General features: G+C 44.7%; 1 protein-coding gene across 11 annotated transcripts in view; it reads right to left on the minus strand.

Annotated features, from left to right (window-relative positions):
• The window catches only part of TIAM1 (TIAM Rac1 associated GEF 1), a 368940-nt gene that overhangs the window by 36271 nt on the left and 306996 nt on the right, over positions 1–25673 (minus strand). For 9 of the 11 annotated variants that reach the window (XM_027584315.2, XM_027584314.2, XM_027584311.2 and 6 more), the window contains 4 exons: positions 25029–25115; positions 20018–20242; positions 5566–5669; positions 4111–4161 (listed from right to left, as the gene is read on the minus strand). In XM_027584315.2, the coding sequence (XP_027440116.1) occupies positions 4111–4161; positions 5566–5669; positions 20018–20242; positions 25029–25115 (467 nt within the window). Of the gene's footprint in view, positions 1–1278; positions 1725–4110; positions 4162–5565; positions 5670–20017; positions 20243–25028; positions 25116–25673 lie in introns of those variants that run through there. The other 2 variants (XM_035728010.1, XM_027584322.2) reach the window with 2 other exon arrangements.

Raw genomic sequence — 25673 nt, forward strand, 5'->3', positions numbered from 1 at the left:
TGCCAGTTTAAAACTGTTCAAGGTAGCGGAGGCCTTCCACTGTCAGGCCTAAGAATGATCCAACCAACACGCAGAGAAGAGTACACAATGCAGGAGGAAATGGGCCACTTTACTGAGGCCAGCATGAAGCTCAATGTTTATAATATCGCTTTCTTCCTGTGGAAGATGAAAAGAAAATACAAAAAGAGGGGGGAGGCTTTTAAGTACATACTATTGACTCAAGCTACCCAGCTGTTTAAGGGCTTCCTGTTATGCAACCACTAAAGGCAATTTCTATCTCTAGATGAGTTCAGAGTTCTAAAACTGTCCTTTAAGTCTGACCGATTTAACACATCCCACAGATTTAAAAGGGGCCAGAGTGGCCTCAATTCTTAAAACCTCTACTTAAGCTTTTTTGGAGACAAACACCAAAGTCATGTTCTCTATAATTTCAGAGACCACTACCTACAGTGGTAGTCCCTATCGTTTTCCATCACCTCCTTGGTCTCCTTTTGAGTAGACACTGAAGGAGAAACATCCAAGAAGGACGAAGGCTTAGCTGGGTCCATCAGGTGTACTCACTGCAAAATTTCAAGTTTCCTTAAATGACACAAAATCGAATGGTGGACAGACTCCAGTATTTATATTGAACTACTAAAAAGTTTAATTGGATTTGGTTAAATTGTCCCTTGTCATTAACCTACTAGATTTTCTTACCAGGGATTCAACATTTACTAGAGGGACTGCCATGTACAATCTAAGTCAGTGGACGTTAAAGCGTTAACACAACCCCTGAGCCAACACTTCTATCACCGTCTCCTTCTCAAGTAGGCAGAAATAAAGTCAAAAACGCTTAAAACTTTATAGGAGGCCAAGGTGAACATCCTTCTCCCAGAAACGCTTGATGAGCACTCAGACGACCCAGTCTGAGGTGGGGATCGGGGAGATTTGCCATACACATCATACAAACACACTCAAAATCTCAACAACCAAAAGAAAGGAGAAGAATTCAAATGACACTGTTTCAAAAATACAGAATACATCTTTATGCCATTTAAGAATAAACAATTAGAAAAATGTGAAGATTCTAGGCAAATTCGATTTCACACCAACTACCGATGCCCACCCCGCCCCATGCTAAACTATATATTCTTTATCAACAAGAGGATCCGGAAGGTAAAAGGATACAGTCATGGGGAAACAGGACAAGCATAATCACCATCATTGGGACTGGAAAGCAATTAAGCTGGAAGGCGTCACATAAACAAGGTTAGCAAGAGAGAATTCAAACATGCTCACCAGATGAAGGGTCCGATACATAGAGTCACTGGACTTGTCATTGTTTTCAATCCTGGGCTTGCGCTTTATTTTCCACAGTGCAGACATCATCAGGAATATATTCTCATGGTAATTCTACCACCTGACGTGTTCCGCACAGAAACAGAAGTTTCTTAAAATACCCCGAGAGCGCCAAACGCCTTCTAGTTCCCAAGGGAGCATCCTCTCGTATAGACAGCCCATGCTGCGTGCCCGGGAAACCTACCGCTGCATCTCAACAGACAGGACAGAAGCCCTGCAGCCCCTGCTGCCCGGCAGTGGCCCCTGGGATGGTGTCAAAGGCTAACTCATGGACAAGAATTCATGCTTTCATTTCACCTGGCTCACCAACAAAAGTTCCAGAAAGGGAGAACCAAAAGAGACCAGAACACAAAGCAGAAAAAGCCTGCCCAGGATGTGAGCGTCTCTCTGCTCTGCGGACCACGATCAGCTGATTGGCGAGCGTCATGCACTGCACAGGGATATTAAACCCGGCCAGCTCAAACAACTTTGAAGACACCCCTCACTGAGTCGGGAGCAGGCACTAAGAAAAATAAAATAAAAACACGCTATGTATTTTTTTTTTTGAACAGTTTATGTTTTCACATTTTCCACTAATGTATTGTTACTAAAGCAGACATTTCCGAGACAATCCCAATTTGGATTAAAAAGAGAAAAAAAGATGGCTTTCAGAATGGAAATGTTCTGAAAATTATTCTAATACATTTGCTAAGTGGAAAACAAAATCACAGCTGCCAGGGGGCCTGGAATGCAGAACAGGACAGCCGGGAGCTCATTAGCATTCATTTCCAGAGACAAGAGTTTTTTCCATTAGAAGCAGAGAAACAAGTGACCAGTGGAGGAGGCCCCTTAGAGGCTGTCACCCACCGTCACAAAAGGAAGGAGGAGGCTCACAAAGAGAAAAGACTCTAGACTGCCCCTGCAGTGTGGAAGCCCCACCCCCACCCTGTGGATGTCACTTTCCAGGGCCACCAACGCTCTTCCTGCAAGCCTGCAAATACTTACTTGCAGAACCCCAAAAGGCCGTGAGGAGCAGAACCTGTTATTTAAAAAAAAAAAAAAATCGAAAAACACATGACGCTCCAACCTGCGTTCTCTTAATTCTGCCCATTATTTTGTAAAGCAATTCATTTAGGAAGAACAGCAAAAATATTAAACAAAAAAATCAAGAGCCCTCACAGATGCAGCAGGAATAAAAAAAGGATTGCTTGTTTCATTTCATTCCTTGATGTGTTTGCTTATTTATATACTTTTACAGCCTGGTGCATCCAAGGTAAGGCTAAATCATCCTTCCACGGCTAAAGGCAGCTTACGACTTAAAAATTAATGCGCGGTTTAGCCTCAAGAAAAATTACTGATCTAGGAGACGTGTCAAAAGAATATTTCATCTTGATCAAGAAACTCAAGATATCTGCTTGCTCTTACTTTAAATCATAAAAAAATACACCCAGAAAGGTTATGCATTAAGAAAATACGTAAGTGGTTCATGAGTACATATCTAATTGGCTGACATAGCACACTAATTAATTCCTTCTTTTTCCAAAACCTGGTATACAACACCAGACTTTAACCAATCTGGCCAGAAGGTAGTTTCAGCATGGCACGTGACAACACAAGGCCTGGTTTTGCCATCTCAGAGCTGTGTGACCTTCACTGAGTCGCTAACCTCTCTGTTCCAATGTCATTACCTATGAAACAGAGGAAATAATAGTATTTCTCTCTCAGAGGTGTTGTGAGGACGAGATAAGTTAATATGAATGGTGCCCAATATATACAAGGTACGAAATAAGTGTTAGCTCTCATTTACTATTAAGAATACACAGTGGTGGTGGTGGGGGGGGTGCCTGGGTGGCTCAGTCCATTAATCACCTCCCTTTAGCTCAGGTCATGATCCCAGGGTCCTGAGATCCAGCCCCATGTTGGGCTCCCTGCTCAGCAGTCTGCTTCTCCTTCTGCCTCTGCCCCTCCCCACCCCCAGCTATGCACTGTCTCTCTCTCTCTCTCAAATAAAATGTTAAAAAAAAAAAAATACACAGTAGGACCCAGACTCCAAGAACCATTTGCTCAATTTAAGTTTTTTGCTTCTAAAATATCCAAAGTGAGACATTAACTCATCAGAGGCCCCCATTTAGTTAACTAACTTGGGTTACATGACAAAGCAGTTCAAATAAAGAAGATAAACTATGAATGGAAGGAAAACCAGGAAGTATTTTTGGGTACAGAATCACACAGTGCTCCCCAACCTAGTAAAAAGGAATACAAACTTAAGGTTTTAGCGCAGGTCACTTTACTAGCTTTAAAAATACTGACCATCACCCAAACTTGTCATTGACAATTTTGAAGACATTCTCTTCTACGAGAGCCCACCATGCATTTCTGCAGTGAAATCTGGGGATGGGGTGTTCTGTTCCTGCATCTAACCCTGTCTGTTCCAGGTGAGTTTTAGACCTATCCTCTGGAGAAAGAATCAAAGACAGGCATCCAGGGCAGTTCAACAAAACCCTGGGGCCCCTTCCTTCCTCTCTACTGCCAGACCGAATATTATAGAGGACCCTGTTTAGGACCTCATGACTCACAAAATTTCAACTGAAAACAATCTCAAAATTCCACAAGGAATGAGAACATTGGCCTGTTACAGTGAGGTAAAAATGATCCAAGTTAAAAAGTATTCAGAAATAAATGTTTTAGATACAGGAAAAATAGCTGTATTCTAAATCAAATTAGAAACTGAGAATTAACATTTCTAAGTTCAATAACAAAATGACTTAATAAATACCCTTCCAAACATCTTACCTCAGTTTGGAAATAATCCATTTCTCTGTCCCTCCTCCGTCCCCCAAGTGCCTAAAAGTAAAGTAAGGGACACACCTAAAAGGTAACTTTAAGCAAGTTTTTGTCTGTCTTTTTGGCTTTAAATGAAATGCATATATTTCCATTCATCTGTGTTTTAATTAATAGCCAACAACATAAAGGCTTTTATAATTATCAGAATTACTTTCAAATACTAAATTTTATACTGTGCTCAACTTAGGACATGGAGAATGGTGATCTTACCTATGATGATCAAAGAAACACACACCGGGTAAAAGTGATGCTGAAGATACTCAAACATAGGCACACACATGCAGAGAAATGTAGTTTTTAAAAATAATGGTTCATATTTGAATAGCATATTTCCATGACCAACATGCTCTCCTACAAATATATTATTTGACAGCCCCCCACCCACCCCCATCATCCAATCACTGAGCAAAGGCAAGAATCACCCTGATATTGCAAAAGGGAAAACAAAGGTATAATTTAAAGTTAACGTGATTTGATCAGAGAAAGTGACTGGTAAATGTCAAACCAAAGAAAGGTGGGTGGAGGGATCCACATATATATGTCAACAACACTATAAAAGGTGAATAAATACAGAAACAGAATCACGTGGGGCCCCTGGGTGGATCAGTCAGTTAAACCTCTGCCTTTGGCTCCGCTCATGATCCTGAAGGTCCTGGGATGGAGCCTGCTTCTTCCTCTGCCCCTCCCCCCTGCTCATGTGCGCACGCTCTCTCTCTCTCTCTCATAAACAAATAAAATCTTAAAAAAAAAGAAGAAGAAACAGAATCACGTACAATTACTTTTGCTGGGGAAGGGCCTTTGGACAGAGGTAACACCAAGTTTTTAAATTGTACTTTGGACAGTGTGCCAAGAACAGGCTACTCCACAGAACCCTTTGTGAAGTGGGATAAAAGCATGATGAACTATGGAAAACAAATTCACGGTCTTCCACCAAAGAGTCAGAATAAGGGCTTTCTCACAGGCCTTGAACAACTGAGGGACATGCTATATGAATAAAGAAAAAGAGCGTTCCTTTCCCTTTCATGTAAAAACTGCTCACGTTTAACAAGAACCAAACAGATCATGCAAAAAGAGCTCGTTGCAGAAACCATGCATGGCAAGAAAGTCTATCTGGCCCAGCCACACACATTTTGGATGGTATTTCTTCAAACACAAATGGAATGTAAGAGGGAAACAGGTGAAATGAGATGTGAGCTCATTAAAACTGATTTCTGCCCTGTGTTCGCACGTGTATGTTTGTTATCGAGGCTGTAATTGGGATTTCGTATCTCAGTGACATCTCAGAGGTAAAAACACTTGGTCCCGTGGAGAGGCCTTCTAACCACATACAGCTGCAAAGGTGACATGTCAGCTGTGGTTCTTCGGTGGTTCGACACATGGGAGGTGAAAATGAAAATCTCTCACCTTGCTGCTGTGATCAGTTTCATCTGAGGATTCCAAGTCCGGCCCTTCGGTCTCTTCTGGAGCGGTCTCGACACTGTTGCCTTGCTCGCTGCAGAGGCCGTGTCCTACAAGATGAATCAGAAGAAAACGTGGGTCAGCATGGAGAGCAACTGCTACAAGGTAGGGCTGTGCAGGGGTGGGGCACAGGGTCAGGCCCCCCGACACGTACGTACATTGTTAAGACCCTCCAAGTATGAGCTCCACAATCTTGGCTCAGTAAGTGTGTTCTGTTTGTTTATTCTTACTACTATTATTTTTACATGACAGTGTGTATATATATATACATGTATTTTAATTTTATAACACAGAATCGTATCATATGTTAAAGACCTAACCTCCCACATGATGGTATTTGGAGATGGACCCAAGGACAATAAACATTCAGTTCGTAGTATGTGTGGTGTCTGTTTTTGCAAAAGTCTGGCAAACTATAAACATAACACCATACTTCCATACTTCCCACCATATTCTATGCAAAGGTGAAGGAAAAGAACATTATAATCACGGTCCTCTGGTGGGCTTCTCAAATTTAAAGAGTATCTGAACCCCCAGGGGATCATGCTCTGCAGATCAGATTTGATAGGTTGGGGTTGGACCGAAACTTTTGCATTTCTTACAAGCCCCAAGATGACACCAATCAATACTGTCCGAGGACCACACCTGTAGTAGTAAGGCTCTAAGACATTTAGACACTTGGATCAGGGACAACAGCACTATGACTACAAATGGGCAAGACAGAAAACGAGAGTGAAGGAGCCACTTTCTGACCCTTTGGATGAACGCCTCTGTTTGCAAACAGGCTGTTTTATCCAGTGACACTATCAGAGTCATAATCTGCTTGGCATCACTTTCTGTTCAAATTCAAAGTTGGTCGCCAAACAGGGAGGAAGCCGACCTCTAAGCAAACACTTAAGCTCCAAGGCTGCATCCTTTGGTCCCCTGTCCTCCTCTGTGATGAAGCACCAATGAAGTGAACACAACCTCGATGAAGTTTCCGTCCATGTCCTCCTTTTTGTTCTGGCTCTAGAATTTCCTTGCTTTTTCTTCTTTCTTTCTTTCTTTCTTTCTTTCTTTCTTTCTTTTCTTTCTTCTTCCTTCCTTCCTTCCTTCCTCCCTCCCTCCCTCCGTCCCTCCCTCCCTCCCTTCCTTTCTTTCTTTCTCTTCCTTCCTTCCTTTCTTTCTTCCTTCCTTCCTTCCTTTCTTTCTTCCTTTCTTCCTTTCTTCCTTTCTTTCTTTCTTCCTTCCTTCCTTTCTTTCTTTCTTCCTTCCTTCCTTCCTTCCTTCCTTTCTTCCTTTCTTTCTTTCTTCCTTCCTTTCTTTCTTTCTTTTTCTTTCTCTTTCTTTCTTTCTCTCTCACCCTCTGGCTCTAGAAATTTTTTTCTTTCTTTTTTAAGATTTATTTATTTGAGAGAGAATGCATGCACAGTGGGGAGGGGCGGAGGGAGAGGGAAAGGGAGAGAAAGAATCCCAAGCAGATTCCTGCGCTGAGCAGAGAGCCCAACACAGAGCTCAATCCCGCAACCCTGAGATCATGACCTGAGCGGCAACCAAGAGTCGGACGCCCAACCAACTGTGCCACCCAGGTGCCCCTGGCTCTAGGATTTTCTAATTACTTGCTCTCTCTATCATATGGTGGTAGCAGTCAAAGAATGAAGCTCGGGTAACTTGGTAGCTATCAACTATGTCATATTCTTGCCTCCATGGGAAAAAAGCTGATTGAACACTTTGTATGGGGGCAATAACCTAGATGCTGGAGCCAGGAAAAAGGGCAAGAGTTGATCCCCAAAGTGGAGCAGTGGATAAGCTCATTTAGGGACACTTTGCTAAGAGCACTCGGCTCTTGGCTCACAGGAACCACGGCTCCATTGGCAGGATCCAGAGCAGCTAGACTGCACGCCACGCAGGGGCACCGTTCCCACTGTAGTCTGCAGAACAGCAACCCCCAGACAGCACAGCCAAATGCTGTGAGCCTGCGTATCTCACCGTGTAACACGTTGCCTGCGGTATAGCTGATGCTCACCAAATAGTGGGAAAACAAACTGAAGGATTTTCACTGTTAATGATACTATGGGGCTAGGTATCCTGAAAAAGGAAGGAAGGAAGGACGGAAGGAGGGAAGGAAGGGGAAAACTTACCTCTACAAAACATTTAGGAATGCTAAATAAAACATAACAAAATCCTTTTAAACACAGAACCGAGCTCCAAGAAATCCTAGAGCCCAACTGAAGACAATAAAATGAGCTGGTGGGCAAGTCTGAAAGCTGTGGCAATGTTGAGGAAATCCATCAGTCCTCAAACCCTAGTGCGGTGTTTCCCAAAGAGAGAGAGAGATCTTTTGGTGGTAGGAGATGAACAATTTGGGAGCGGGGAGCAAAATCACATAGTTGGCAGGGACACTTGAGTCTCCCTCGCTCCTGGGCAGTAAATACAATTAGCACTCCCTGGTCTCTGTGCCAATAAAAATGCACCCACACATTTCCCAACAGCAGTACCATCCCAGCCTGGGAACCAATGCCCTGGAGACTCTGGTTTCAACTCTATAAAGACATGATACTGAAAAAAAGTGTCATGGGGAGCCTGGATGGCTCAGTTGGTTGAGTGTCTGCCTTCGGCTCGGGTCATGATCCTGGGGTCCTGGGATTGGGCCTCCCAGCAGGCTCCCTGCTCAGCGGGAAGCCTGTTTCTCCCTCTCCCACTCCCCCTGCTTGCGTTCTCTCTCTTGCTGTCTCTCTCTCTCTCTCTGTCAAATAAATAATAAATACAATCTTAAAAAAAAAAAAGAAAAGAAAACAGGTATCAGATCTGTAGGAGTTGGAGAGTTAGAACTGAATCTCCCACATTCATATGGTTCCCCTGAAGGGCTATACCCTTGGTCTAAAAAGATGTAAAAAGATAAAAAAGCATTCACTTACAGAAGGGAAGGAAGGCAGGGGGAGGGAAGCGAAGGGAAGGGAAAGAGGGAGGAAGGAGCAAACAAAGGAAAGGAAGCTTGTCTGATTCTGCCTACACTCCAGGACAGGAGAGCAGGGAGGGAGCAAGGGGTGGGTTGGGGGGGTGGTTCTCCAAAGATGATAACCACAGGCTGGCCCCACGGGTGCTTGAGACTCAAATTTACACCATGTGCTGCATCCAGGAGACTCCATGTCTTCGTCAGCTTGGGCTGCTGTAACAAAAGACCACAGATGTGGTGGCTTAAATGATAGACACTTATTTCTCTCAGTTCTGAAGGATGGTAGTCCAAGGTCAAGGGGCTCACAGATTCAGTTCTTGGTGAGGACCAATGGAAGGCCACCATCTCCCTATGTGCTCACATGACTTTTTCCTCGTGTGTGTAAGGAAAAGAGTGAGCTCTGCTCTCTTTGTCTCCTTATAAGGACACTAATCCCATCATGGGGGCCTACTCTCATAACTTTATCTAAACCTAATTACCTCCCAAAGGCCCCAATTCCAAAGAACAATCACATCGGGGCTCAAGGCTTCAATATATGGATTTTGGCAGGACACAAATATTTCATCCATGACACCCAAGATGAAAAACTGCCTTAAAATTGTTGTATATTTGTATTCCAAGGGCTCCAGCAAAGACATAATCAAAATCCCTCTTAATGAAAACCACACTTAATGATGGTACCATAAAATGCCCAGAGTTAAAGCTTGATCAAATAAAAACCCATAATCCATTATCATAAAACCCAGGAAAAACCAGGTCCCCACGAGTGAGAAGCAAGAGACACAATAAGCAACAGAATAAGATTCCCAAGGAATGATACTGCAATCGTCAGATATAGAATGTCAAGTATATTTAAAAAAAAAAATTTTTTTTAAGAAGGAACAAGAAAAGAGATAACTTCAAAAAAGATCAGGGAAATTAATAGAATTTTAAAAATGAGAACTATAACCACTCAAATAAAACACTCAATAGAGGGGCGCCTAGGTGGCTCAGTCAGTTAAGTGTCTGACCCTTGATTTCGGCTCAGGTCATGATCTCAGGGTCGTGAGATCAAGTCCCGCATCAGGGTCTGCATTGAGCATGGAGTCTGCTTGAGATTCCCTCTCTCCCTTTCCCTCTGCCCTTCCACCCGTTCTGTCTCTCTCTCTCAAATAAATTTTATTTATGTATTTGAGAGAGAGAGAGAGCACAAAATGGGACTCAATCCCAGGACTCTGGGATCAAGACCTGAGCCGAAGGCGAATGCTTAACTGACTGAGCCATCCAGGTGCCTCAGATAAACAAAACAAAACAAAACAAAACACTCAAGGGGCACCTGGGTGGCTCAGGCGGTTAAGTGTCTGCTTTCAGCTCTGGTCATGATCTCAGGGTCCTGGGATCAAGCCCCCGTGTCAGGCTCCCTGCTCGGTAGAGAGTCTGCTTCTCCCTCTCTCCCTCTGCCCTGCTCATGTCCTCTCTCTCAAATAAACAAATAAATAAATAAAAACGTTAAAAAACACTCAATAGATAAAAAGATAAAAATAAAAAGGATAAAAATAAATTAGTTCAAGAAAGAATAAAAGATCTGAAGACATGACCTCCCTAAACCACAGAAATCTTCAAATGCTAAAACTATCATACAGAACTGTATTTCCAGCTAAAATATTATTCAATAAGAAGACTATAATGTTCTCTGAGAAAGAGTGAGAAGGCTTGCTACAAACAGAAGCTCACTAAAAAACTCTCTAAAAGGATGTATAGGCATACTTAGGAGATACTGTGAGTTTGGTTTCCCAGACCACTGCAATGCAGTGAGTATCACAGTAAAGCAAGTCAAATGAATTTTTTGGTTTCCCAGTGCATGTAAACGTTATGTTTATGCCACATTGCAGTCTATTAAATGTGCAATAGCATTAGGTCTAAAAATGTATTTTCTTTTTAAGATTTTATTTTTAAGTAATCTCTACACCCAACATGAGGCTCTAATGTATAACCCTGAGATCAAGAGTTGCATGCTCCATTGACTCAGCCAGCCAAGCGCCCCCAAAAGTACATATCTTTATTTAAAAACACTTTATTGCTAAAAAAAATACTAATCACCTGAGCTTTCTGCAAGTCATAATCACTGATCACTGATCACCATACAAATAATAATAATGAAAAAACCTAAAATATTGCAAGAATTACCAAAATGTGACAGAGAGACACGAAGTGAGCAAATGCCGTTGGAAATGTGGTGCCAACACACTCGCTCAGGGCAGGGTTGCCACAGATTCTCAATTTGTAAAACACGGTATCTGCAAAGCGCAATACGGCAACGCACAATAAAATACGGTATGCTTGTACTTCAAGTGGGGACACACACACACACACACACACACACACACACACAATCTGATATACAATAAAATAATAAAGAGCTGATATACACACGTGCAAGTCTTAGTTTATAAAACAACACCCCACACATTCCAAAGGGAGGGCATTTGTAGGTTTAAAAATACAGGATGTGGGGCGCCTGGGTGGCTCAACTGGTTAAGCGTCTGCCTTCAGCTCAGGTCATGATCCCGGGGTCCTGGGATCAAGCCCCGTGGGCTCCTTGCTCGGCAGGGAGCCTACTTCTCCCTCTCTCTCTGCAGCTCCCCCTGCTTGTGCTCTCGCTCCCTGTCAAATAAATAATTAGAATCTTAAAAAAAAAAAAAAAAAAAAAGCCCAGAAACAGCCTTCCCGCATACAAAGGCATGATATACAGCAGATGTGCCACTGCAGATCCTGGGGAAAGGAATGGCATATCTGATAAATGTTGTTATGACAGATTACTCAGATGGAAAAATATACAGTTGCACCCTAACATACGCCATTCATAAAAATCAGTATCAGGGAGATATAAATCAGAAGCACGTGAATAGCCCAAAGTATAAAATCTTTTACAAGAAAATACAGAAGACAATGTCTGTTACCTTAGGCAAGAGAAGGGTTTCTTAAATACGATATAAAAAGCACAAATCATATGAGACAGAAAATCAGATTTTATTAAAATTAAAAACTCTTCTTTGTCAAAAGCCACAAGACACATACTGAGAAAAGTTATCTTCAACACAAAACTGGCAAAAATGTTAGTATCTAGAATATGAAGGAATTCCTATGAATCAGTATCTTGTAAGTATATATGATTCTTTTTTTTTAGGATTTTATTTATTCAGGGGCGCCTGGGTGGCTCAGTCATTAAGCGTCTGCCTTCGGCTCAGGTCATGATCCCAGGGTCCTGGGATCGAGCCCTGCATCGGGCTCTCTGCTCAGCGGGAGAGCCTGCTTCTCCCTCTCCCACTCCCCCTGCTTGTGTTCCCTCTCTCACTGTGTCTCTCTCTGTCAAAATCATAAATAAAATCTTAAAAGAAAGATTTTATTTATTCATCTGAGAGAGACAGAAAGAGCATGAGAAGGGGGGCAGAGGAAGGGGGGGAGCAGGCCCCCCACTGAGCAGGGAGCCCCACTCGGTGCTCGATCCGAGGACCCTGAGATCATGACCTGAGCCAAAGTCAGATGCTCAACTGACTGAGCCACCCAGGTGCCCCAGTATATATGATTCTAAAGCATGTATTCTTTTTTACTCCAATATGCCATGCTTTTGCCCTTAGCTGAAGACAAAAATTAATAAAATAAGAAGAGAAAAAGCCATGTAGCTGTGAGAGTTTGCAAAGTGATGATTCTATCCATCCCTTTGAGCACAGATTTTTGTGTTACTTTTTCTCCACCCCATGAATTGGGGCTGGCCTTGTGACTTGCTTCAATCAACAAAATGTGACATAGATGGTGATACAAGAATTCCAGGCTAAGACCTCAGTGGCCCTACAGTTTCTGGTTTTGCCTCCAGGATCTCTGCGCTCACCATACAGAGAAACCACAAGCTAGCCTCTTGAGGATGAGAGGCCTGAGGCAGAGAGGGGGTCCAGTCAACCAATCACCAAACATGCAAGTGAAGCCATCTCAATCCTCCAGCCCCGGTCAAGCCGCCAGATGACACAGCCACATGAGTGACTCCAGGCAAGCACAGCAGAACAAGCACCCAGCTGAGCCCAGCCCAAAAGAACGAGCAAATAAAATGATGGTCCTGGGGTAGTTTGATACTTAGCAGAAGATGACCAATAAACAGGTAAGGGGGATTTAGCCATCAAAGAAAGCCAGAGAGCCAGAGAGGCAGGAATTGACAGCTTCTCTGAAGGCCCCCTAGCCTAAGAATCTAGTGGAAAAACACCAAGTTTTTTGGCAACCCCAATGCCAACAGTTTCGCAACTTCCTACCACAGCTCCCCACGCCCTTCACTACAAGACACTTTCCTCTAACAACAGACACTGAAGGAATTCCCCTCTTTGTCCAGGAGGTAGCTGCCCCCGTTTACTCACCAGTGCACACACACAAACAGATGGCTCTGCTCACCATCAGAGATGGGAAAGCCAAGGACAAGGCTGACAGGTGGCTGAAGAAGTGGTCAGACCAAGGGAACCGCTGCCTCACCTCCACTCCATCCCCACATTTAGCACAATGTCCAGCATAGAGGAGGTGCCCAGCCGCCATTTTGGCAGCACAGAGAAGTGGGGCCAAATCGGAAGAGACAAAGGATGGACAGGGGGCTGGGCAACCCTGAAGGATGAGGACTCATAGAGCAGGGCTGAGGCTGGGCAGCACAGGACCTACTGGCTACATCCACAGGCACCACGAATAACATGCAGTGTTGTAAACAGGTCTGATCGTTTCTTCACTTTTCAGAATGGTCTTCACGTCGCAATAACGTTCTTGGGACCTAGAAACCTTTGCAACTAGCATGTCCCACTCACCGTCGGCAGGACAGACACTTACATTTAGATTTCTCTTTCATTGATTCAGTGGAGACACATTCACTCCGACTTCATTCAAGTCTGCTCAGGACTTAAATTTAAAGAAAGAAGATAAAACTCTTCCACTCACGAGATACATTAACAATGGTTATTAAATAAGCAGATCCTCTTATTCAAACATTTCCAAAGAAGAACCAATTATAACATTGATTTTCTGAAAGTCTTGATTAATGCCTGAGTTTAAATCTCTGTGAGGAAAAAATGATTTGAGGGCCAGGGGGCAAGAAAAGGTTAGATACTACCAATAAAAACATTTAGCTGAGGGGCGCCTGGGTGGCTCAGTCGTTGAGCGTCTGCCTTCAGCTCAGGTCATGATCCCAGGGTCCTGGGATGGAGCCCCGCATCAGGCTCCCTGCTCAATGGGGAGCCTGCTTCTCCCTCTCCCACTCCCCCTGCTTGTGTTCCCTCTCTCGCCTTCTCTCTTCTGTCAAATAAATAAATAAAATCTTAAAAAAAAAATTTTAGCTGAAATAAAATTTAGTCACTAGGCCAGGATTTTATTTTGCTTTTCAGTCTTTTGACTGTCATATAAGAATTCCATAGAAACACTCATAATATATATAATAAGATTAGCATAAACACCCTCTCTACCACAAAGCTAAGAAACAAAAATAATTATAAAAAAAAAATTACGGAGAGCTTAATATGGACTATGAAAAAAACCCTCCAACGTTCAATTAAACTTAAAAAAAAAAAAAAAAGGCAGACAAATAACTTCTTTCCAGCCGAATTTCACAAAATGTCAGCATCTGTTTCTCTATGGAGAGAAATTTTTAAATCCACGAAAACTGTAGATATAGGCATTACTGATTCGATTAATTGCTTGTGAAAGTGAAATAATACAAGGTTCATTCGTGTTCTTTAAAAATATACAAATGGAGGCTCTTAAATTCTTAACCATCCCCCACTCCCCCCACAGGATTTGACAGCTGTCAACAACCCAATCCAGCTGGAAATCAAGACTAGGGGTTTGGCCCCAGCAGGGCCTCAGGAAGCAGGCCAGGCGCTGTGTGACAAAATCATAGAACCCAGACAGTTTACAAAACGCACATGGCTCCACATTTTATCAACAAACAAACAGAGGACCACGCGCTCCTGGTATCTATGAGACCTCAGAGCCTCCGAAGGACGGGGCCATATTTGTTTGTAGGGAGATAAATCTGTGCGGTTCCTCTTTCTTTGTTGCCTCTCCCTGAGGCCTGATTGTCTTATTATCACAGAATCAAGCTCCAGACAATCTGCACAGAACAGCACTCTGGAATAGACCCTTCCACTTCACAGGCACTCTAGGGAAGCATGCTCTGCCCACCGATCAAAACGCTGTCCACGTGGGGCGCCCAACCATTCCTTCTCTGACCAAGGTGCCTTCGACTCTCCCGGCTGTCATGGAAGCTTTTCCTGTTACAACACACACTGCCCGGTCTACTTCCTGTAGGAGGGATCTCTGTACTCGAAACAGACTCCACTCTTCCACTGGGCATCAGACAGATGTGCCTGAGGTCTATCAAGGGGGGGGGGGGGGCTGACTCTCCAAACCCAACGATGGGCCCAATTGTCTCGAACTCCTATGGACCAGAGTTAGCTGCACACGCCCGGCTCTCCCAGGCTCAGTTTCTGGAACAACCATTTTTCAAACAAGAACCAACTTCAGTTCGCTGAGCCCTGGCATCTTTATTGGAATACTGAGCTGAATGAGGGCACCTGCTTTGCCCCAACAGGTCAGGTGGAATTTTAGGGAAGATAAAGTAGAGCTGCACTCACCATAAAAATGGCATGGCTGTGAGCCTTGATGGCAGAATTTAAAGTGTAAGACACAACAGATACTCTGCAACCTTGGAAAGGTATCATCGATGCCACTGGTATGATTCTTACAACTTGGACAAAATGTGGGCTTTTGCATAATGACTAACTGAAATACCTTTGCTTTAGGAGTTAATCTCGGTGATACATATCTTCTGCCAGAACAGTTTTACTCACATTTGGGACAAAGGCCTCAAACTAAGCATTTATTCGTTCTTTGCTCTTCCCTTGACTCAAAAGAGGGGGATGGGAGTGGGAGGGAGATGCCAGAAAAGGGTATTTGTGTCAGAATTCCCTCAATAAATGTTTAATAAAACCTTTAAAAATTATTTTACATCCAGATTTGCTTTCCTATATTGATGTTCGCTGTGAATAGTTCCCTAACTGGGTGAAGTAGGTTTACCTTCTGATAAATCAGGCCAGTGGCTCTCAAAAGGGGGAGTTTTTGCTGCTCAGGGGACATTTGGCAACATCGGAAGATATTTTGATCGGCCCCACTTGGGGGAAGGGGCTCCTTACTACTAACTTACAGCGGTTTGTAGTAACGCTGGTAAACACCAGTGTCTAGGACGGGCCCCCCCACAACAAAGAATTATCTGGCCCAAAACGTTAGTAGCTCCAGATGAGACCGGTATTCAAAATAAATCACACAGGAACATTCAAGAAGCTTTTTGGAAACCTCACACAAACAGTTTTGCAACTTCCTACCCCAGCTTCCCCTTTGCTCCAAGGTTCTTTCTATAATAACAGTCACTCAAGGGACTGTCTTTTTGTCTAGACATCCTTCCTCCATTTTCTTACCAGTGTGCCAGTAAACAAATATTAAAAAAAGAAGGATGAAAGTAGCTCAAGAAAGACTTCAACAAGGACCCATGGATGGTCAGTGACTGAGAATGGGAAACTGGGTCTTAGGGAGAACACTCAGGATGAGGTCCCTGGTTTTCTAAGCCAACACAGCAAAACATTCAACCACGCTTCCTTGCTATACAAGGAGAGAGTCCGGAGATGCACTCCACATCACCTAACAGATTTTCATTACAAAAATCTCAGGGGCACCTGGCTGGCTCAGTCAATGGAGCATGTGACTCTTGATTTCCAGGTCCTGAGCTCGAGCCCCGCACGGGGTGTAGAGATCACTTAAATAAATAAGTAAATCTTTAAAAGGACAACATCTCAGACCACGATATGGTATCAACAAATATCACTACATTTGGTTTGCATGTGACCGTAACATTCCACCAAGACAACAAAAAGGGGATCAACAACCAAAGCACAGTTGGTAACCCGACGTGGCAGAGCCCAATCCTAGCTGCACATTGGAATCCCCCAAGTTTTAAGCAAAACCACAACAAATGCACCCTAGGCCCCAGTCCAGACCATGTGAATCATGATCTCTGAAAAGGGGCCCAGATGTCTCTCATTTCTTTCCACCCAGGAGAGGAAAATAAGGAAGGTATTCATAAACACAGTAATCAGACAACTCACCTGTTGCAGATTGAGGTGGCTAGAGTAGACACCCGTGAGATCAGAAATGAGCAGCCTCTGGTTCCAAGCCAGAAAATCTTCACGTCCCCATAAGAGATTGTGCTTCGAATATGTAACGTTTATCGAGCACTTCCTAAGACCTATGCTAAACACTTGACTTTTATAACTCAATTCATCCTCACAGCAATTTAGTGAGATAGTACTGTGGTAATAGCCCCATTTTATGCACGAGCACACCGGGGCTTGGGGAGATGAAGCTAATAAACACAGAAACAGGACTTAGTCCTGAGAAACCTGGTCCCAGAGCCCATTCTCAGCCACTAGGGTGTGATGCTTTCAGCGAGGAAACAAACCTTTCCACGAGAACAGGGGGCTCAGAAATAATCCAGCCCTGCAAGTTCATTCCATATTTCAGTCTGGGTTCTGAGGGCAGGATTGGACCAAGCCTGCCAAATGGGCTCGTAGGATATGGAGCAGCCGGGCCAGCCTCCCATGGCCGGGCACCCGCTAAGGCTCACGTGGACCCCCGGGTCCCTGAGACACTGCCAGGCCCTCCACCAAGGCTGCCAACCATGCACCGTGACCACCATTAAGATGGTCCCTGCACCAGACCTCAAACCTGCCGCTCAGGATGCTTATTTTTAGCTACTTCTAAATTTAGACTAAGGCTATAGTCCAGCCTCCCCATTGTACCATTTTGCTAGTTGTTTTCTTTGCTATTTTAACCGCAGCTGACCTTAGACACTGCTTTATCTCTGCCTCATTATGGAGCAGTCTTTCAGGTTATTTTATCCTGTTTACTTGCCTCTTATTCTTCACGGTTAAATGGGGAGTAGGAAGCAGTAGCAACCAGAAGGCAGAGAGGCGGAGACCCAGGCTTCCCCCCTCAGCCCCACCAACTGGGCTGTGACTGCCCAGAGCATTTGAGAATTCTTCTGGAACTTATTAAAGTTGAAGATGACTTAGAGACCTGACAAGCAAACTAACACAGTGACCCGAATTTCTTGTTTTCATCTTGAACCAGTTTGGTGATCTGACTTGGACTTGAGAAGACTTTGTTCTGAAGGATTTTCAATCATTGCAAAATACTGAAAGGGAAACTGATTAAAAACCAGAGCATTCGCTAAAATTTAAGTTTGAGAACACAGTCATGGCCCAGTCGTCGTAAGGACTTTGAACACCTCACCCAACAAATGTCAGATCCAACGTATCGTTCAACCGGAAAAAAAGCAAAGGCGTCAATGAATCTTCTAAGAATGATTCCAAAATGGAAATCTTAGTATGTTTTGAACACCGGTAGGTTCGGTGGGTTTAACACTCAGCCTTCAAAGGTGACTGGCCTAAAGGAGGTAATACGTAGTAGGTAAAGGTCAGTTGGTTTAAAACTCCATCATATGAAAGATGGGACACCTACTATATATATATACGTATACTCTATACTCTATACTCAAGTATTTCTAAAATGCTTGTATGCAAATACATTTTAATTAAAACAATTTTAATAAAAGTTTGCAAAATGCACACATACACGCGCAATCTTTTTTTAACGAAGAAACACCCCTAAACTAGTGACTGTCTTTAAAGGGGCAAATTGTGAGCAATTCCAGTCATACTCTCTCAGGGAAACTATCTGTAAAGGGCCAGGGGGTGAATATTTTCAGCTTTATAGACCACGAGTCCCTGTCACTACTACTCAACCCTGCCTTTGCAATGAGACAGTAGCCAGAGACAAGACGTAAATGATGGGCACTGTGTTCCAATAAAACTTTATTTACAAAAACAGGCTGTGGGCTGCATTTGACTGGTGGGTTGTAGTTTGCCAACCCCTGCTTTATATCCATAACCCACAGGAAGGGCTCAGACGGAAAAAAAAAAATTCAAAAAAAGTTGCACACACACTGTTGGTCATAGCCTGTACATCCAGATCTTGTAAGAATCCTTTAAATAACCTAACCTACAACAACATGCCTCATTCAAAGTCATATTACAGAAACCGCGCTCTGTGAACTGAGTTTTATGGGATCGGTGCTGCCATCTTGTGGTCATACAAAAGAACAGCCTTCATGGTCTCCATTCTCTGTTAAGGGTACACGGCTCACTTGGGTCCTGTTCTAAAAATCTGATGGGGGTGTGGATACTGCAATGGCATAATGACTCAAGGAAGTCAACGGCAATAGACGCCTTCAGTTTGCTGAAGCCTCAACTTGCCAAATTCTTGCGACAGCCGCTGACCAAAAGAATGAACTCTCACAAGGGTTCTGCCGGTGATCTTCTCTCATCAAGCCAAACTTCAGAAGGGAATTTGAAAAACAATGGCAGGGCAAGAATACTCAAAGTACCTACCCTCAGATTTTGAAACCAAAGACTTTTTTTTTTATTTTAATTTAACTCAAGTTTTAAAAACAAAATAAATCCAAAACCCCAACTTACTAAAATCAACCCCAATTCCAGAATCAGGTCATGGGGTCGGGAATAAGCGACATAACGCTGTTGACGGGTGCACTCATTCACTGACTCTCGCGGAACAAGAATGGGGTACCTGTGGAGCCACAGGAAGAAGACATAAGCTCAGTCCCAGGAAACAAACTCGGGACAAAGAGAGAGACAAGCCAGTAAGAAGAGTATCATGTGATTGCGGCCCACATGAAGATGTTTTCGGAGGGTCCTAGGGACCTGGAGGAGGGAGCTAGCTCTGCAGGGTTCCACCCAGGAAGGTTCCAAGGGGGCAGGCAGCATTCTGGTTGCTTCTTCTGGGAGGAGCACGAGGTTGCAAAGGGACAGGGAGAAAAGCTGTGAGCAGATGGGGCAGGGCATGGCTCACACGCAAGATTGGGGGAGCCCAAGAGCAGCTGACCAAATGAGAGCTCTGAGTGCATTTCCACTCTGGGCAGCTTATGCCCTCTCTCACACGGAAAAGAAAGCCAGGGCTGGGTGGTGTGGGGGATGGTGACGTGGACGGCAGAGCTAGGACCCAGAGCCCCAGTGATTCCTGGCCCTTCTGTAGCTCTGTTATCTCTATCCACAAGCAAGAGACGGTGGCCTCTACCCATTTGACTCTCTCCAAAATGACAAACAGCAGGAGGCTTGCTGAAGCTCTCCGTGTGGGACAGGCTGGCTGGTGACCAAACACGTATTCCACAAGAACCCAAGTGCCCGGAACTGCGGAAATTAACAGGAAGCATGCATTCAGGAGGAACCAGCTCATCTCACTCACACATCTTTATGCCTACTGGCTCCAGTCCAGTGGCACACACACACACATACACACACACACACCCCCGCAAGGTCCACATCACAGCCGTACCTGGGTTGCTGCTGAGAAAGGCCAGGGGGCTCTCGCCGGGGTCCACGGGGCCGTCTGCTCGGTGCGGGGGGCAGGCTAGCAGCTCCACGCCTCCCTCGGGCTCAGGGTAGGTCCTCACCAGGAGGCCCAGGGACGGCTGCGTGAGGAAATCTTTGAGCACAGATGAGCTCAGGGCGCCTGCAGCACGATTATTGATCTCGAGAATCTCATCTCCCGCTTTCAGGCCTGCCAACGCGAGACGGAAAATGTTTAATTTCACACGCACATAAAAGCAGCATCTGCTGTGGCAGCGAGTCAGATCACAACAGCACAGAAGCGCCGAGAAAGGGCACGCGGAGCTCACTTGTCACGGGCCGCCCCGGCCCCGGTGCACACAGGTGCTCGTCCTCTACAGTGAGCGTCAGGTGACCACAGGGGCCTCGGTTTCGGAAGGTTCTGGACTTGGATCTGACAGCATGCCTACCTGTCCTGAACACACCAACTGAACACACTGACTCCGTCCCGAATCTGTATGCTCTGGGCATCAGCCAATTCCTCCTCACAAACACTAATCCTAGCTGCTGTCCTCGGTTTTGAGGGGGAAAAAGTAGAACTGCTCTGATCACTGCGGTAAGTTCTGTACACGCGCGTGCTACAGCACACACATGTGGCACGGCCAGCTAACACCTCTTGATCACCGCCACGGAACCAGCTAGAGAACCAGCATGCAGGGAGCTGCTTCTGGCTACGACCACAGAAAAGCACTCGATCCCCAACACACTCTACAGGACCAAATATGATCACTTTGTGCCCTCCTCCCTTTGTTTAACTACATCAGGACCTCAGGCTGAGTTTGCAAAATGCACACCCATCTTTTGGAAGGTCCCCAAAGGTTCTGCTGCTTTTGCAAAGCACGCTGGGGGAGCTGCCAAAGTTGGGGACCTAAAGGACCAGCTGTGAACTAGGCCAACCCAAAAGAAGAGGAGGTTTTGACTGACCCTGGGGCATTTTAACCCGGTTTCAAAGAACATGCCAGTGGTTTGAGAAAGGGAGAGGTTAGAGCAGAACGTGAAAGGAAATAAAAGTATTGTTTCAGCTAAGAAGAAAAAAAAGAGCCCAACTCTTACTTTATAGACTCGAGGGGAAAAGCAAACTTGACAAAGGAAGTGAGTGAAGGGCAAAGGTAGGGAACGAAATGCAGAAAGGAGAAGCCACTTGACTCCTCAGGCATCCAAGGATCCCACCCCTGACGCCTCAGAAAAGTGTTTCCAGAGAGACGTTCTCACTCCCCAGCTTCACCGAGTCACACCCCGTGGCCATCTGCGCTCGGGTTCCCAAACTACTTGACATCAATCCTGTATCAGAAAATACTCCAAGAAACATTTTGAGTGGGAAGGCAATGGCAGAGAAAGGAGAATACTTTTCTCTGTGTGGAGGTGGGATTCTAGGAAGCTAAACACTCCATTTTTAGGTAAAAGATTCTGGCATGACAGCATTTGAGTTGAAAATACAAAATTTCCCCCATGTGAAAAGTAGTTAGTGTTTTGTTTTGTTTTTTTAAGTCTTCTCTTGGAGACAGCCCTTTTGGTTAGGTATTACAGGAGGTTATATAAAGAACAGAAGAGAAGACTTAAACATCTGTAAGTTTGTTGTTTTTTTTTTTTTTCCTTTAGAGGGAGAGGCATAGGGAGACAGAGAGAGAGAGAATCTCAAGCAGGCTCCACACTGAGCGCAGAGCCTGATGTGGGGCTCGATCTCATGACCCTGAGATCATAACCTGAGCCGAAATCAAGAGTCAGACGCCTAACCGACTGAGCCATCCAGGCACCCCAAGTTTGTTTCTTTCCTTAAAAGAATTTCCAGGCTTACTATGAATGGTGGAACAAAAGTGTGTAGTAGGATAAACGGTGACCCCTCAAAAAGATACGTCCATGTCCCAGAATCTGTGAATGGGACCTTATTTGGAAACAGGATCTTCACAGTTGTAATTAAATACATGAGCTTGAGATAGACCATGCTGGATGATCCGGTGGGCCCTAAAACCACTGACAAATGTCCTTTGAAGAGACCCACAGAGAGAAGAGGAGCAGGACATGTAAGGCCAGGGGCAGCCACTGGGGTGAAGCTGCTGGAGGCCAAGGAACCCTTGGAGCCACCAAAGGCTGGAGGAGGCAAGGAGGGGCTCTATCCTAGAGACTTCAGAGGGGCACAGCCCTGCTGACACCTTCATTGCAGACTTCTGGCCTCCAGAATGGGGAGAGAATACATTTCTGTTGCTTTACACTCCCCAGTTCATGGTCGTTTGTCAGGCAGCCCGAGAAAAAGACTCCAGGCAGTTGTCTGAGTGACTTATTCTCAGTATTAGCACGTGAATGTGGGCAGCCCAGCAGAAGTGAGCCATGAGGTGCCCCGCCGGGGTCCTTCTGTCCCAATGTCACCGTGAAACTGCTCTGTGACTGTGGGCATGTTACTGAGTCTCTCCCAGTCCCAGTTTCCTCCTACGTAAAAGCGATAATGCGCTCAGTGAGGTTAAGCACAGCATCTGGCACATTGAGGATCTATCTCACTAGATGTTAACTCTCATTAGTACATGGTAGAAGAAAATGGAAAGCTCTTCTTGCTCACAGAAAACCAGAGCCTGCTCAGAAGCAAGCCCATAACTGGCCGTGGCAAAGTGAAGTATCTAGAAGATGCTGAGAAAGAAGCACATGGCTTTCTCAACTGGGCTCTATGCAGTGTAGCCATCAGAAAAACACTTCGATGACAGCCAGTGAGATGCCAGATCCCAGCCTCAGATGACCCCAAGAAGGGGTCAGGCCCAAGCATGGCCAAGCCGATCAAAGAGAAGTGTAAAAGAACACACTTTGGTTCAAAAAGTCATTCTGTAAGTATAGCTGATGGGAGATCCAACAGAGGGATAAGTGGGTATTAAAGGGGGATTAACCATTAGCTCAAGACAAGCCAAAAGCCCAAGATGGCCACCAAAAATAAATAAAAGACTTAGAACGTGATGGGCATCCAAGGTTGTCTATAAAGAATGAGGTAAAACAGCAAATGGACGCTGAAGGAGGAGAATGCTTCTTGATTAGAGATGTCCATGAAGACATCTTATGGTCCACAGTGAGCTCTCCATTATCCAGAGGTCTGCACATAGAGGCTAGACTTAACATTAAAAAACAACAACAACAACAAAACCCACCACCCAAATATCTTTCTTGACACTGCCCTCTCCATGCCGGGTATTAGGATGGCATTTGTGGCCCCGGTGGACAAACGGGCATCACTCTTTATAGAGAACAGTGCGGTATGGGGCAAGTGAGTTGCAGCAGGCAGCCATTTGCTTTTATCTAACACCAGGGTTCCTGGATTCAAAGAACTAAAACAGGAAGTGAGTGATGCCGAGGCACCATATTTCCCCACCCCCAATGGGCACACTCATCGTGCTGCAAGAGATAACAATCAGGCCTTGGGTTTAAAGGTGAATAAGCCCTGCCACCTCTGCTCTTAGCTGAGATATAGCGTCAGACCCTGGCCTCCAGACTGCCTTTGGCCTTGAAAAGTATGGAAGGAAAATCCTCCTCTGTGAGAGCAGCAGATAAACGACTTTGACTTTATTTCCCATTTGTCACGCTTTTGCCATTTCTGTGCATAGTCAAGTCTGCAGGCTGCTCTTCTCCACAGCTTACAGCACAGGGGGAGGTAACAGGCTTCGGTGGCTCATAAGTCACGAACACCCAGAGCTAAGCTGTCCCCAGAATGGAAGGAGGTGGCAAGGTAGGGCACTCCACCATTTCCTCGGCTGCTCCGCTCAGCAGCCCTCAAATAGCATTACATCTAAGGCCAACTGCCCCCGATGTTTTGGTCTTCTCCATTCAGCAGGTATGATTTTGCCGCTGCCCGGATGAAACTAAGAATTCCCTAACAAGGAGAATGAAAGGAAGGTGGGTTTTGAGCCCTACCTACCTGTCTGATGTGTTTATGCTAAGTATGGTAGGCTGGAAAGGGTCCTCCAAAACTCATGTCCACCCAGAATATCAGAAGGTGAGCTTATCTGGAAACAGGGTCTTTGCAGAGGTCATTAAGTTAAGATAAAATCATTCTGGATTAGGATGGGCCTCAAGGCGATGACCGGTATTCTTCTAAGAAGGCCACATAAAGACACAGAGAAACACAGAGAAGAAGGCCACATGACGACAGAGCAGAGATTAGAGGGAGGCAGCCACAGGCCAAGGAGTGTCGAGGACCACGAGCAACCACTGGAAGCAAGGACGAGGCATGGAACAGATTCTTCCCGCAGAGGCTCCAGAAGGAAACAGTCCATACCCTGATCCTGAACTTCTAGCCTCCTGAACTATATATAAAAGCGTAAGTTTCTGTTGTTTTTAATCACTCAGTTTGTGAGAATTTGTTACTGCAGCCCTAGGAAACCATCACAGGAAGCAAAAAAAAAAAAAAAAAAAAAAAAAAAATCTAGGTTGAAAAGATTCTCTCTGAGCAGAACGAGGAAAGAGAGTTGGGGTTTCACAAGTAACCCAGACTCCAGTGAGCCCTTGTAGGGCTACAGGCGGGGTGTGGCAGCGAAGAGCTCTTTACGTGGGGCAAGACGACAGGATCCTGAACCCTCAGGTTCCCCAACTTCTGCAAAGATTCCTCCATCAGTGGGAGCAAGACGACATCCACTCTGAAGGACCTTTGCAGGCTCCTAATGCTCTGCTTCAGGAAAACCCCTAGGACTTCCATACCATCCTAGACGGTAGAGAGGGACAACCACATCAGATTAGAATGGAATTTCCCACTTGCCCCAAGGACATGGGCTCAGAATCGGATTTAAAAGCCAAGAATGTGACATTTCTTATACACTTGAGTTTAGAGAATAATATCCATATTCCCTGCAAGGGTTTTCAATGAGACAAGGTTCGAATAATCTGCACAGGTGAACTCTTGGGGCATATCTTTCTTATCCACCAACCAGAGACACCCCAAGGGGATTTTAAGAGAGGCAGACAGACAGACAACACAGCCAATGACTTACCCTTCTTGGAAGCTAAACCAGTTTCCTTTACACTATTCACGTAGAGCCTTCGAACACCATCTTCTTCCACAGAGGAAAGTGAAAACCCTAGAAAACACGAAGCCAGGATGGTAGGGCTCACACCTTCTGAATGTTTACCAAACAACAGGAAGTACCTGCTGTGAACAACGTATGTTCAGTGTCTTTGGTAACAGTTTGGAGCAATTGTTTTTCCTTGTTCATATTATTTTACAAAGCAGAGAAATGTATTTTAGATGAGTCTAAAAAAAAGTCACTACTGATAAAAATTAATGTTACCAGGTACATCTATCCTCATACCACCTACCTATCAGTTCAAGTAGAAGACAAGTAAATGCCATCACTTTATCTTTTTCCTTGTCCCCTCCACAGCACAAACAGAATGATCAGCTTATCTCACCTGAGTCCTCTTGACTTTTCTCAGCCAATCCTTGTCCTAGGATATGTTACAACTGAACATATGTATGGTGTGTGTTCCACCATATGTACTGCTGTATAGACACTCGTTTGATTTAATAAAATTCTGCAATGGGGATTCAGTAGCAACTCACTTGACAAATCTTATTTTCTATTGGAATGGATTGATTCCACACTCTACTAGTGTGTGATCAGAAGATCATCTTATTA

The sequence above is a fragment of the Zalophus californianus genome, chromosome 1 (genome assembly GCF_009762305.2).
Source record: "Zalophus californianus isolate mZalCal1 chromosome 1, mZalCal1.pri.v2, whole genome shotgun sequence".
Taxonomy (NCBI): Eukaryota; Metazoa; Chordata; class Mammalia; order Carnivora; family Otariidae; genus Zalophus; species Zalophus californianus.